Source organism: Pleurodeles waltl, chromosome 8 (genome assembly GCF_031143425.1).
Source record: "Pleurodeles waltl isolate 20211129_DDA chromosome 8, aPleWal1.hap1.20221129, whole genome shotgun sequence".
Taxonomy (NCBI): Eukaryota; Metazoa; Chordata; class Amphibia; order Caudata; family Salamandridae; genus Pleurodeles; species Pleurodeles waltl.
In genome coordinates this window covers 1,144,710,464-1,144,725,761 of record NC_090447.1, presented here as the reverse complement: position 1 = coordinate 1,144,725,761, position 15,298 = coordinate 1,144,710,464, and the positions used below count along the sequence as shown (strand labels likewise).

Below are 15,298 nucleotides of genomic sequence, written 5' to 3'. Positions count from 1 at the left end.
GGCAGGGACCACCACTCTAGTCAGGGCAAGGGAGCTACACACTGAAGATAGCAAGTAGTACTCAGGTAAGCATATACACATATCATGGGTCCTGAGAGTATATACGTTCCCTCAACAAGTCAAGCACAACATATAGCATATGAAAGAGACTTCTAGCTGCAGATTCCCGCTGCAGATTCCTTACTTTTGAATTCCCTGATGTCAGCTTCGAACCTGGAATCTTTTGCTGAGCAATAACCTGTGCGCGCCTTCAGGTGGCGTCGTTCAGATCCGTGTGCGTTGTTTGGCTCTGCGTGGCATTGAGCCATCTGTGACATCACGGTCACCTATAAAGGCACCACCACGGCTCACATACTTCAGTTCTTTTCCTTCCGCGACGGTCAAGCACAGGTCTGTGATCGAGCTACCCTCTGCCATTTTTTGGCAGGCTTTTTTCGACCCTTTTGTCAAATATTTGTTTTTTCGTCTGTGCCAGATGTCCTCAAGGAAGACGGGGTTCAAGCTATGTGGCGCCCGCCATCGCGCTATGTCAGTGACGGACCCCCACCGGGTATGTCTCTGGTGCCTCAACAGAGACCATGATGCACGTTGGTAGGCGCAACTCCTAGGAGGTCACAGTCCTGCTTGAGGAAGAGGTCACAGGACCGCTCCAAGAGCCATAAGTCTTTGCCATGTCTGTCAGCTGACAAGGCATCCTGGGACGTCGACATTCCGAGCACGGTTCCGTGGAGCCGATGGCAGGGCTGACGTCGCATCTCTCCCACCCACCCCCAATCTGTGAGCGGGCTGCCCCCGCTGGTGGGTCTTCGGCCCTGCGGGGCAAGCAGGGGCTCCATCGGGTTTGACACCAGCAGCTTCAGCCTCAACGTTGTTGGGGTCCCCAGAATCCAATATCGGATCCGGACTGACGCCGGTTCCAAACAGCTTCCTCCGACGTCGGCCCGACGTCGATGCTCCCCCATCTGCCAGCACCCACCGGTGGTGCGAGCCCCATCCTCATTCCGGATGATCCAGAGCTGGAATGACGTCGTATGACGCCAATTCCGACTCCAACGGCTCCGACACAGCCCAGATCAGTGCCTGAGGCTTATTTCAAACAGCCAGGCACAGGTGAGGAATGGACGGGGTCAGAGGACCCTCCCTTTAGAATTTGGTTTGGAGCAGGACTGGTATGAGGAACTAGATGAAGCCAGTGGTCCGGAAACTTCTCAAGATACTGCCATGCTCTCACCTCCTTCTGTGGCTACGGAGGAGGGAGCTTCCTATGCTATGGTGGTGCGTAGAGCAGCCGAGGTATTGGACCTAGAGTTGCCTACAGTGCCGGTCAAGACTACCATCCTGACATAGGTGCTTCAGCGGGGGGTTGCTCCATCGGAGTCGATGTTACCCTTCAATGAGGCCCTTACTGATTTCCTGCTGGCGACGTGGTCCAAACCCAGCACAGGGGCTACTGTAAATAGGACAATCGGCTGCCGCCAACAACCATCTCTTATTGACCCTAGTTTCCTCACCAACACCACAACATGGAGAGCTTGTTGGTCCAAGCCTCCACTTCCCGTGGTGCCTTCCATTACGCTCCCCTAGATAGGGAATCCGAGAGGCTGGAACAACATGTAAAGAAGATGTTTTCTTCCTCCAGCCTGTGCTCACTATACCACCAGATTCAGGCTAGCCTTTCTGAAGAGGGGCGATACCCCGAAACCGGTCCCAGGATGCTTGTTTCTGTTTCAGGGAGGACCTGGCCTGGCAGTTCAGGCTGGACTGTTCCCATGGGGAACAGGATCAAGACTGATTTGCATATGGCTGGGTCCAAACTGGAATGGCATGGTGAGCAAAAAAACTGATGGATTAAACCCAGATCTGTGACTGGGGGTGAATGTTTGATTTGGTCTACATTCCGTCCATCAACTGTTCTTTTTGCATTTTGTAAGGTAATGCCTCCTTGGCATGGTTAGCCCCTGCCTTTTTGCCTTTGCTGATGCCAAGTTATGATTTCAAAGTGTGCTGAGGCCTGCTAACCAGGCCCCAGCACCAGTGTTCTTTCCCTAAAACTGTACCTTTGTCTCCACAATTGGCACACCCTGGCATCCAGGTAAGTCCCTTGTAACTAGTACCCCTGGTACCAAGGGCCCTGATGCCAGGGAAGGTCTCTAAGGGCTGCAGCATGTCTTATGCCACCTTGGGGACCCCTCACTCAGCACAGACACACTGCTTGCCAGCTTGTGTATGCTGGTGGGGAGAAAATGACTAAGTCGACATGGCACTCCCCTCAGGGTGCCATGCCAACCTCACACTGCCCATGGTATAGATAAGTCACCCCTCTAGCAGGCCTTACAGCCCTAAGGAAGGGTGCACTATACCATAGGTGAGGGCATAAGTGCATGAGCACTATGCCCCTACAGTGTCTAAGCAAGACCTTAGACATTGTAAGTGCAGGGTAGCCATAAGAGTATATGGTCTGGGAGTCTGTCATACACGAACTCCACAGCACCATAATGGCTACACTGAAAACTGGGAAGTTTGGTATCAAAGGCTCACCCCCCTTGTTACAGCGCCACAGGGCATCCCAGCTAGTGGAGATGCCCGCCCCCTCCGGCCATGGCGCCACTTTTGGCGGCAAGGCTGGAGGAGATAATGAGAAAAACAAGGGGGAGTCACTGGCCAGTCAGGACAACCCCTAAGGTGTCCTGAGCTGAGGTGACTCTGACTTTTAGAAATCCTCCATCTTGCAGATGGAGGATTCCCCCTATAGGATTAGGGATGTGCCCCCCTCCCCTCAGGGAGGAGGCACAAAGAGGGTGTAGCCACCCTCAGGGCTAGTAGCCATTGGCTAATAACCCCCCAGACCTAAACACACCCCTAAATTGAGTATTTAGGGGCCCCCAGAACCTAGGAAAACAGATTCCTGCAATCTAAGACGAAGAAGGACTGCTGACCTGAATCCCTGCAGAGAAGACTGAGACACGAACTGCTTTGGCCCCAGCCCTACCGGCCTGTCTTCCCACTTCGAGAGAAACTGCAACAGCGACGCGCTCTCCAGGGTCCAGCGACCTCTGAAGCCTCAGAGGACTACCCTGCATCTAAAAGGACCAAGAACTCCCAAGGACAGCGTCCCAGGTCCAAAGAAACCAAAACGTGGAGCACAGTAAAAACTTTAAAAGGACTCCACATTTCTCGCCGGAAGCGTGAGACTTTCCACTCTGCACCCGCCGCCCCCGGCTCGACCTGCGGAGAAACAACACTACAGGGAAGACTCCCCGGCGACTGCGACCCTGTGAGTAGCCAGAGTTGACCCCTCTGAGCCCCCCCAGCGACGCCTGCAGAGGGAATCCAGAGGCTCCCCCTGACCGCGACTGCCTGCTTCAAAGAACCCGACGCCTTGGAAAGACTCTGCACCCGCAGCCCCCAGGACCTGAAGGATCCAACCTCCAGTGCAGAAACAACCCCCAGATGGCCCTCTCCCTTGCCTAGGTGGTGGTTACCCCGAGGAGCCCCCCCCTTGCCTGCCTGCTTCGCTGAAGAGACCGCTGGGTCTCCCATTGAAACCTATTGCGAACCTGACGCCTGTTTGTACACTGCACCCGGCCGACCCCGTGCCGCTGAGGGTGTACTTTCTGTGCTGACTAGTGTCCCCCCCCCTGTGCCCTACAAAACCCTCCTGGTCTTCCCTCCGAAGTCGCGGGTACTTACCTGCTGGCAGACTGGAACCGGGGCAGCCCCTTCTCCATTGAAGCCTATGTGTTTTGGGTGCCACTTTGACCTCTGCACCTGACTGGCCCTGAGCTGCTGGTGTGGTAACTTTGGGGTTGCCTTGAACCCCCAACGGTGGGCTACCTTGGACCCAACTTTGAACCCTGTAGGTGGTTTACTTACCTGCAAAACTAACAAATACTTACCTCCCCTGGGAACTGTTGAAATTTGCACTGTGTCTAGTTTTAAAATAGCTTATTGCCATTTTTGCCAAAACTGTACATGCTATTTTGCTGATTCAAAGTTCCTATGATACCTGAGTGAAGTACCTTTCATTTAAAGTATTGATTGTAAATCTTGAACCTGTGGTTCTTAAAATAAACTAAGAAAATATATTTTTCTATATAAAAAACCTATAGGCCTGGAATTGTCTTTGTGTGTGTGTTCCTCATTTATTGCCTGTGGGTGTACAACAAATGCTTAACACTACCCTCTGATAAGCCTACTGCTCGACCACACTACCACAAAATAGAGCATTAGAATGATCTCTTTTTGCCACTATCTTACCTCTAAGGGGAACCCTTGGACTCTGTGCATGCTATTTCTTACTTTGAAATAGTACATACAGAGCCAACTTCCTACACATTTGGTGCCCCAAGTGGGAAGGGTATGCCCAGATGTGGGTCCCGTGCTCTCTATCCCACCAGATTCAAGCTAGCCTTGCTGAAGAGGGGTGATACCCCGAAACCAGTCCCAGGATGCTTGTTTCTGGTTCAGGGAGGACCTGGCCTGGCAGTTCGGGCTGGACTGTTCCCAAGGAGAACAGGGTCAAGACTGATTTGCATATGGCTGGGTCCAAACTGGAATGGCATGGTGAGCAAAAAAACTGATAGATTAAACCCAGATCTGTGACGGTGGTGAATGTTTGATTTGGTCTACATTCTGTCCATCAACTGTTCTTTTTGCATTTGGTGCCCCAAGTGGGAAGGGTATGCCCAGACGTGGGTCTTGTGCTCACTATGCCACCAGATTCAAGCTAGCCTGCCTGAAGAGGGGTGATACCCCGAAACCGGTCCCAGGATGCTTGTTTCTGGTTCAGGGAGGACCTGGCCTGGCAGTTCGGGCTCGACTGTTCCCATGGGGAACAGGATCAAGACTGATTTGCTTATGGCTCGGTCCAAACTGGAATGGAATGGCGAGCAAAAATACTGATAGATTAAACCCAGACCTGTGACTGGGGGTGAATGTTTGATTTGGTCTACATTCCGTCCATCAACTGTTCTTTTTGCATTGAGGTCTGTCAACACCTCATGCTTATTGGGCCTTTTTACCATACTTTATGGGATACGGTGGCACAGGTGCTTCCCCAGGTCTCGGAGGGCGTGCGGGACACTCTCACTCAAGTTGTCAAAGATGGGAGAGACACAGCCAAGTTTACAATTCGGTGTGGTTCGGACACGACCAACCGCCTCGATGAGCAGGGCGATTTCATTGACAGTGGCCCCTCGTCGCCATGCCTGGCTTCGTACGACTGGCTTTTCGGAGGATGTCCAGGCAAACCTGATGGACATGCCCTTTGCTGGTTCATGTCTTTTTGGAGAAAAGGCAGACTCAGCGCTTGAGCGGGTCAAGGACTCTCGAGATACGGCCAGATCGTTGGGGCTCTCTGCACCTGCTCGCCAGAAGTCTGCCTTTCGCCCCTTTTGAGGCCTCGGAAGGGATGTGGTACCATGCACAGGTCAGCCACCGTCCTCCATCATCTCAGCATCCAGTGCGAGGACGAGGTCGTGGTACCTTCAGACCCAGATGGTCTAGCCAAAGGCCGGCCACCACCCAGACCCCCACTTCCGCAGCGCCCAAGTCCTCCTAGTATGATTCTGCAAGACCATGCTCGTCCAGTTGGAGGGAAGATTCAGTTTTATCTCCCTCAGTGGTGGGACAAACGGGTCTTGCAGATCATAAAGAAGGGCTATTCCAACCCCTTCCAGTCTTTCCTTCCCTCCATGCCTCCATTGAAAGAACAGCTGATGGAGGATCATTTAACCTTGCTCCACAAGGAAGTTACGGCTCTCTTGGTCAAGGGAGCCATAGAAAGGGTCCGATGTCAGAAGTAGACAGTGGTTGTTATTCCCACTACTTTCTGATTCCAAAAAAGAACAAGGGTCTTCACTCTAGCTTGGACTTAAGGGACATCAATCTCTTCCTCAAAAGAGAGAAATTCAAAATGCTCACTCTTGCTCGGGTCTTGTCTGCCCTAGACCAAGGAGACTGGATGGTAGCGTTGGACTTGCAGGATGCATATTTTCACATCCCCATCCTGCCCGCCCACAGGCGCTACTTGCGATTCAAGGTGTGTCACAAGCGATTTGTTTACCGTGCTCCCCTTTGGTCTCACAAGTGCCTCTCGGGTGTTCAGCAAGGTGATAGCAGTGGTAGCAGCTCATCTGTGCAGGTTAGGGATTTCAGTCTTCCCCTACCTCGACGACCGGCTGTTGAAGGTTCCTACGCCCCAGGTTCTTGTCAACCATCTTCAGACAATGGCGAACCTTCTGCATTGGCTGGGTTTCACTATACACGTGCCGAAGTCACACCTGACTCCCTCTCAGAAGCTCCCTTTCATCTGAGCCGTTCTGGACACAGTGCAGTTTCAGGCCTATCCTCACAAGCATCGAATCAGGATATCCAGGTTATGATGCCAATGTTTCGGCCTGGATTTTGGTGAGACAGACTCTGAGGCTGATGGGACTCTTGGCCTCCTGCATCCTGTTAGTCAAGCATGCCAGATGGCATATGAGGGCTCTGCAGTGGGACCTGAAGTGCCAGTGGGCGCAGCATCGGGGAAATCTTATGGGCATGGTTCAGATCTTGGAGGGAACTGCAAAAGACCTGCAGTGGTGGTTAGTGAACTGTGATTAGGTCAGAGGCAGACTCCTCTCCCTTCCCCAGCCAGATCTCACAGTAGTCACTTCTGGGATGGGGTGGCCATCTGGGAGAGGTGGAGATCAGAGGTCTCTGGTCTCCAGCGGAATCTGGAATCCATATCAACTTACTGGAGCTCCCAGCGATCTGACAGGCATTGGAAGCATGTTTCTGTTGTAAAAGGGAAGTTAGTGCAGGTGTTCACGGACAACACTACCACAATGTGGTACTGCAACAATTAGGGTGGCATGGGGTCGTGGACCCTTTGTCAAGAGGCTCTGCATCTCTGGACATGGCATGAACAGTAGGGCATAACCCTGGTGGTTTAACACCTGGCAGGTTCTCTGAATGCCAGGCGGACAAACTCAGCTGTCAGTGCCTAGCGGATCAAGGATGGTATCTCCACCCGGAGGTGGCGCAAGGACTCTTTCAGCAGTGAGGAGAGCCTTGATTAGATCTGTTTGCCTCTGCACAGAACGAGCAATGTCAGCAGTATTATGCATGGGAATTTCCAAGGGGGCAATCACTCTGCAACGATTTTCTTTGCAAGTGGAGTTTAGGCCTTCTGTATGCCTTTCCGCCCATACCTCTTCTGCCCACAGTTCTCAAGAAGATCAAGGACAAATGGCCCAAGTAATCTTAATGGCTCCAGATTAGGCACGGAGAGTGTGGTATCCGAAACTTCTAAAAATGAGTATGAATCCTCCAATCAGGTTGCCCCTTCGGGAGGATCTTCTGTCGCAGCAGCATGGGAAGGTTCTCCACCTGAACCTGTCAACTCTGCGTCTGCATGTGTGGAGATTGAGCGGCAACAGTTGATGGCTTTTGACCTTCCTCCCAAAGTCCTTAAAGTTATTTTGACAGCCAGGCGTCCCTCTACTAAAATGATATACGCCTGCCTCTGGAAACACTTTGTATGTTATTGTATAGAAAGGTCTATTGATCATCTTTCTGGTTCTCTTTCTGATATCCTTCTCTTAATCCTATCTCTTGCCCAGCAAGGTTCTACCTTTGGTACCCTCAAGGGGTGTCTTTCTGCCTTATCGGCATTCCTTTGGCTGCCTAATCAGCCTTCACTTTTCAAATCTCCCATTGTACAAAGATTCCACAAAGGGCTTGTACATATGTTTCCCCCTACGCCTTTTATTATGCCTCAATGGGACTTAAATCTTGTCCTTATATTGCTCATGTGTGCTCCTTTTGAGCCTTTGAAAAATTGTCCCCTCCGGCTGCTCACCATCAAAACAGCCTTCTTAGTGACAATAACATCTGCCAGGAGGGTGAGTGAGATGCAAACCCTGTCATAAAAGCCACCTTATCTCACTGTCTATCCAGACTAGGTGGTACACAGAACTCGTGCCTCTTTCCTCCCCAAGGTGGTGACCCCATTTCATCTGGGTCAGAACATAACCCTGCCCACCTTCTTTGTTCCACCGCATCCCTCTAAAAAGAGGAGCGACTCCAACGGCTGGACCCAAAAAGAGTGTTGTCATTCTACCTTGACCGCACAAAAGAGTTCTGAGTGGATGACCAACTCTTCGTGGGGTAGGTAGGAGCAAAGAAGGGTCGGGGAGTGCAGAAGCAAACCATTTCACGCTGGGTCATTCTCTGCATCAAAATCTGCTACGTATTGGCCAGGAAGCAGCCTCCTCAGGGCTCATTCTACCAGGGGCAAAGCTGCTACCACTGCGCTAGTGCAGGGCATTCCAGTCCTGGATATTGTTCAGGTGGCAACGTGAGCATCTTTGCACACGTTTGCAAAACATTACTGCCTGAACAATCAGGTATGGAGAGACGGTCACTTTGCCCATTCAGTCCTACAGGACTTTTTACTGTAGTAGAGGTATCTGCAATCCACCGCCAGGAGGTTATGGCTTGGGTATCTATTCAAAGGTAAGGAATCTGCAGCTTACATACCTTCTGTAACTCATTATTTGGTAGAGATTCTATCTTTCTGCAGATTCCTTACACCAACCCATACCTCCCTGCTCTGCTTATATATCTAGTAGGGTTAGGGTTTATCCCTTTCAGGGTCCTAGTTTTGTGCTGACAAACTGTTGGTTCTATCCATGACTCTGCACTTCTGGCGTGGAAGTTTGTGGGTAAAAGAACTGACATACGTGTGCCGGGGTGGTGCCTACGGTGAACCTGACGTCACAGATGGCTGCACCTACGCTGATGACGCCACATGAAGCCGAACGACGCATGTGGAGCCAAACAACTCCACCCGACGGTACTCGCAGCGTATTGCTGGCAAAAGATTCCAGATTCGAAGCTGACGCCAGGGAATTGTAAGGTAAGGAATCTGCAGCTTCGTAGAGTCTATACCAGATAATGCGTTACCGAAGGTAAATAACTTGTTTGTTACATCCGGTCATGCAACTGCAGGGTAAATACTGTGGGGAAAACATGTCCTGGTACTGGGAGAAAACCTAGAGATAATTACCCCACATCACCTTCATGAAATCGCAGCAGACCTGCGCTTCTTTTACATATACTACGGGAAAGGGGAGCACACTCCTTTCACACCGGAGCTCCTGTGCTCCACTCCTACAAAAAAAAAAAAAAAGAAATACGATACTCCTTCAAGAATAACACTGGCAGGATGGGGAACTTTCGTTGGGGTGCCACCCCATTCTGCTTTTTGCACAAGTAATGCCCCCCCAAAGAGTTGGCCAGCACACAATTTTCGTGGGCGCGGGGAAGCCACTCAGTTCTTCCCCCCCAATGGCTGGAATAAGAAGGCCCTACCTTCTGGCTTTTCCCCACTTTCTTGTAGGAATACAGAATCCACAATGAGCTTCCTGGCTCTGGGGCCTTGCCTGAGACCTCACTGGGACCCGGGTCTCAGAGAATGCCCCCAATGCAGCTGCCCACGAGCGTGTGATGCGGCTGACTGATGATCTCTCCAACTCATTCAGGCCCCGGTGGTGATCAGCCCAGCACTTAGCCAGAGAAACGTGCCGCTGAGCGGGAAGAAACAAAGACTGCACCTCGAACTGCTGCAGATATTATCAGGGAGACCTCCCTTGGTCCTCCCTGCCATCTGGCTGCGCAATCCTACAAGAACACGCCTGCATCTGACAAGGTGTGCAAGCCCCCTCGACTACGGTGTCACAGTCCCAGGCTGCGTCAGTCACTGCACCCAAAGCAGGTACCTGCTTGTGCCCTGAAGGCACCAACCGAAGCGAGCTCAGCCCACGCTCACAAAAGGCTGCAGATGGGCTCCTCTTCACTTCTCCTGCACCGGGGTGAGGGGGTTGCCACATCAGCACAAAGGAGGTCAGGCGTGCTCCACTTGCGCTGCCGCCACAACCAAATGCATAAAGTAGGTGGCCCCTCACACACTGGCAGAAACTATGAAAAAGAGCGCTCATCACATGCTGCAGCAAGTGGGGGGAACATGACTCTCACGCTACTACAACAAAGGCAAACTGAAAGGGGTCACACCACCGAGCCCCTGGAGATATCCGAGGGGCATAGCATAGGGAACAATAGCAAGCCAGCACAGTGAGGCCCTGACAAGAAAGTGGTAATCCTCATGTGTGACTTGGCAAGTCACAGGTCACCACATCAGCAGGACAGTCCCAATGGCGATTCCTTGCAGCATAACATTCCCCTTTCACCAGTATCTGCTTCTTGGCCCATCAGTCTTCGCTCCATGTCTCTCCCAACATGGGTAAAAAACCCTGAACTTATTCTTATTTTGCCCAGCTTCTAGAAGTGGGAGAAGATCCCATCCAGCTTTAACCAGTTCTAGGAATGCCCCTTCTCCTCCCCACTGGTTTCAGCCATCAGTAGGTGGTTAACAAGTCTTCTGTGCCGGGCAGGACACAGCCTATACAAATTTAAGTGTGCCCCGCCTCTACCTCTCCCAGCCCAGGAAACCACTCAGTATGCAGATGTCTCCTCTGTCATGCCCAGTCCGTCCTGTGTAATGGCTGTCTAGAAAGTATGCAGCAAGTCGAGATGTCACTCTACCCAGACGTGGATTGGAGTCAAGCTGCAAAAGCACTAGAGTTATAAGGACAGAGAAATACCCACCTTCTAAAAGTGGCATTTCTATAATAGTAATTTAAAATCCACCTACACGACAAGCACAATTTTTCACTGCCATCCCAAACATACTAAACATGCCTATGCTGCTCCCCATAGATCAAGACATACTACTTAGACATATGCAAAGGCATTCCTAATGCAACCCTGCAGGAGAGGCAGCACTCACAGCAGTGAGAAACTAAATAGGCTGCCACTACTAGGCCACAAAACTAGGCACATGTCCTACCTCTTACCTACACAGCAACCTGCCCATTGGGCTACCTAGGGACTACCTTTGTGGTGACTTATATGTAGTAAAAGGGGAGTTCAGGCCTGGTAAGTAAATGTAGATGCCAGGTCCATGTGGCAATAAAATGCACACGCAGGCTGTGTGGTGGCAGGCTTGAAACTGGTTTGCGAGGCTACTTCTGTGGGTGACGCAAGCTGTGCTGCATCCCCGCTAGTAGCATTTAATTTACAGGTCCTGGGTATAAGGGATACCAATGTACAAAGACGTACAGGTAAATTAAATGAGCCAATCAGGTGTATGCCAATCAAGTTGAGAAGGGAGAGCACATGCGCTTTAGCACTGATAAAGTACTCAGAGTCCTAGAGCCAACAAAAAGAGGTCAGAAAAATAGAAGGGAAGGCAAGAAATTTAGGGATGACCGTGCAAAAAGGGCCAGGTCCAGCTGAAGCCAATGGGCTGAACACCTTTAGGGTGACTACACCGTTCTTATGACCACTTCTGCTGGGAAGTGGGCATGACCCTAACCTTAGTGGCCTAATCCCTTCCAAACAAGATGGAGGAATTTAAAAAGAGGTGTCCACTTCAGCTCGTCTGTGGGGTGTGACTGGCATGAAGTGGGCACACCCGCTAATCTTCCTAGTTTTGCCGCCTGTGTTGCCACCAAATGTAGGGTCAGGACAGGGGGGTTAGTCATCTCTTCCATTTGGAGAGACCTGGATTGCATTCCAAAGGCGGCTAGGCCTTTGAAGCTCCCTGCCATGGAGTCTCCATCCTGTTCTGGACCAGGTGTTAGCGCCTCTGCCCAGAAAAGGCCTTTGTCCTGGGCCTATGAGAATGTTGACTCTCACCTTAGTGGGCCAGTACTCAGTCTCGGGTGGCTGCAATAGTTTTGACCGGTCAGTGAACACAGCAGTAACTAGGTAGGTTTTCAGGGGGCATCTATAAGGTGCCCTCTGGGTCTAGGTATTGATGAATCCAACACTGATATCAGTGTAGGCTCACCAGTATGAGATGTTTGATACCAAACAACCCTATATTCTGAGAAGCTATCACGTAGGTGGGCAACTCGTAGTCAGTGGCCAGCACATGTATTAAAATGCCTTCCCTGTTCACTTACTATGTCTGGGAATTGATAAACATTTAGTAGGGGCATATCTGCTCATGCAGGTATGCCCTCACATGTAATACATTGCACCCTGCCTTAGGGCTGTAAGGTGTGCTAGAGGGCAGACTTACATATATTACATGCAGTGTTAAGGTGACATGGCACACAGGTTGTGGGCCATGTAGTGTTTTCATTTTTGTCTGCACCAAGACACACGGCTGGCGATGGCAGCACTGTGTGCACTAGGTGAGAAGGTCACTTAGGGAGGCACAATTCGTGCTGCAACCCTTAGGGAACTCTTTTAGTACCCCCAGGCACCCCTGTGTACCATTAGCTAGGGATTTTAAGTGGGTGCCAAAGGTTTTGCCAATTGGGAAAAATGACTGCGCAGTTTTGGGGAACGAGACCTGGCACTGGGGATCTGGTTAGAGGGGACCCAGTGCACTTTCTGTCGAAATTACACCAGAAACTAGGCAAAAGGTGAAGGTGACAGGCAGGGGAAGTAGGGGCGGGGGAGGGGGTGAGCATGTCAAAAGAGGCACTTTCCTATAACCTGTCCAGCACTTTCTCTGTAAAATCAACTTGGCCCAGTCTCCTAAATAGTTTGATGGATGGAGCCAGCGGCAGGTAAGAGACCTACTAGGACGCGACCCAACAGTCCTTCAACTCATGCTGCCTTCCCACAGGCTCTGCCCCAGTGACTCCTGTAGATATTTGGAAAACAGTAGAATCTGCCTCCATGTCCTAAAACATCAACCTCTACCAGTACCCAAAAACCTGTTGTTGTTTTTCTTGAATGATAGGCCCAGGTTCTGGAGAATGCCCTCTATTATGACCAGCCTAGTTAGAAGAAGGTATATTGCTCAATGGGAAGAGAAATCTCTTACCAAGAGGGTAAAGAGTAAGCCCTACGGACTAAAGTCTGTGAAGGTTTTACTGTAAAATTGAGCCAGTTATGATTCATCACTATCTTTGTGCCGAGAGGATTGAGGACTTGCAAAGACCATACGGAGTCTGAGAGTGTCATGAGCATACATTATCCCCAACCCACCTTTTGCCATCCCTTGTGGGAAAACAGGATTATAAAACATGTTTGTCCTGTTGTGTAGCCCGTCACCCTGATTCCAGAACAATGGGCGCAGTCCTTCTGACCCTTAAGGTTCTGGAGCCATTAAAGTCAGATTTTGCACTGGAGACTTAACACTTAAATCTATTTTCCCAGTGCTAACTGTTGATCTGATCGTCCCACGCACAAGGGACATGGTCAATACAGTATAAACTGAAACTTTTTTTTTTTTTTGGGAAGGCCCAGACTGAGTTACATATATATAGTTCTTTACTGTTTGTACTGACACAGCAAGTAAAAAAAGATGGATTGTTACGCAATTTAGGAAAGGATAATTTGAAGATACAAGCCAGTGTACTGTGGTGTCTGTACTAAACCACCCCCAGCCCTTCGCGTGCATTAACTCTAGATTGAAAACCCAATAGGACAACTAATTGGTCTATGCCTCAACTATGCTGCGGTGTCAGCCACTGCAGATGTGGTCGTTCAGATTAACACAAACAGATATGAGGCAACCAGTTTCTTGGCATTCTGAAATCCTCTTTTTGGCTTGGCTAGGACACCTGTACTTTTCTGTATGAAAGTTTTTTGCGTTACCGAGTTAAATGTGTAATTTTTGTGGGTAATCTTTCCGTGTTCAAACCCAGTGATTAACCCCTATTTATGACGTTAGAACACAGGGCAGCTGTAATGAATGGTGGCAGGTTTCATAAATTAGCAATCTGTTTGGCACAAGTTCCTCATTCGCTGAGATTTTTACACATAGCTCCTACTAAAATAACCAAAGCCCACGAGTTCCCAAAGTTAGCAGAAAACCACAAAACCCTGCTTCTTAATGTATCATCGGCCATCAGGCTTCATGTTATTCTCTAAATTAGTGGGTTACCACTTTAAGGAGCTGCTGATATCTTTTTCAGTTTTGTGGTGTTCCCAGATTTAAACACTCTTTTTATCTACATGTAACTAAAAGACAAACGATTTCAAAACTAAGTAATGCTTTTATTGAGAGCAAATATGCTGTTATGCAGTTCCAAACCCTCTTCCCATTATTGAATAATCTGTGAATGCTCACCTTCATTACCTTTGGAGGAGACGATTTTATTTTCTTACACAATTGTTGGGAGTTGTCAAAGTATTCTAGACATTCATGTAAGGATTTAATGCCATGTATATGCTTAAACAAATCAATCTCTTTCGAGTAGCAAGAACATAGCCATCAGATATAGCTGCAGGTCTGACCTGCTATCTGTTAATCAAAGTACATCCTTGGATTTTGCTAGTTAAAATTGCATTCAAAGCTTGGTGTTGGTCCTTGAAGTAGATCCTCTATCAGTTGTTGCTGATTGGCTAACCTTGGCCGATTGGCTAATATCCACAAAATGTTTATCATCTGTCTTTTATTTAAATTTCAGGTTTTTGAAAGACAGTAGGAATACTTTACCGGAGAAAATCCATTATATTGGATTCATAGCTAAATATCTGAGTATCTTGTACTTAAAGGTTGATATACTGAGAGGGGCAGATTTAACTCTGGACTCCAGCTGCCCCCTGTATCAGTAGTCGAAAGGCATACAGAGGTCAAACAGTCATAACATTTTGCACATAATTCAGTACAAACTGTAATTTATAAAGAATGCCGGTTTTTAATACATAGCATGTCATTTACAGTGGCTCATTCATTCAACAGGTTCCAGTTTGCAATGGGGCGGATGTAACAGAATATAGATTGGAATGGGGAGGCGTGGAAGGCTGTATGCAGATTTGTTACTGTGGTCCTGGTCTTTCCTACGAAGCAAAGGGACTCTCTCCAGCAACTGTTTACTATTGCAGAATTCAGGTAAAAGAGGAGTAAATGTGATTCTCCCTCAAATACTGCATACATTTTCAGATGACTACATTGATATATTCATTGCATATTTGTTTTTTCATTTTCAGGCGGTGAATGCTGCAGGTGTGGGTCCCTTTAGTGAAGTTGTTGCGTGTATGACTCCTGCCTCAGTACCAGCGGCTGTAACTTGTCTTTGGGGTGTGAAGGAAGATGAAGTGGAAAGTTTACAATACTCACCTTCAACATGCCTTGCTATTCAGTGGGAAAAACCTTGTGATCATGGATCGGAAATTACTGGCTTTTGCATAGACTTTGGTGAGAAGCAGCCAGTTGTAGTTGGAAAAACTTTATGCTACATTATAGACAATTTACAGCCAGATACAACTTACAGGTATGCAAACT

The 15,298-nt window shown here is 49.2% G+C and overlaps 1 protein-coding gene across 2 annotated transcripts in view; it reads left to right on the top strand.

Moving 5' to 3' along the window:
* Window positions 1-15,298, top strand: part of FNDC3A (fibronectin type III domain containing 3A) — a 1,418,915-nt gene that overhangs the window by 1,268,367 nt on the left and 135,250 nt on the right. For both annotated transcript variants that reach the window (XM_069205374.1, XM_069205375.1), the window contains 2 exons: window positions 14,756-14,905; window positions 15,004-15,287. In XM_069205374.1, coding sequence (XP_069061475.1) covers window positions 14,756-14,905; window positions 15,004-15,287 — 434 coding nt within the window. The remainder of the gene's footprint in view (window positions 1-14,755; window positions 14,906-15,003; window positions 15,288-15,298) is intronic.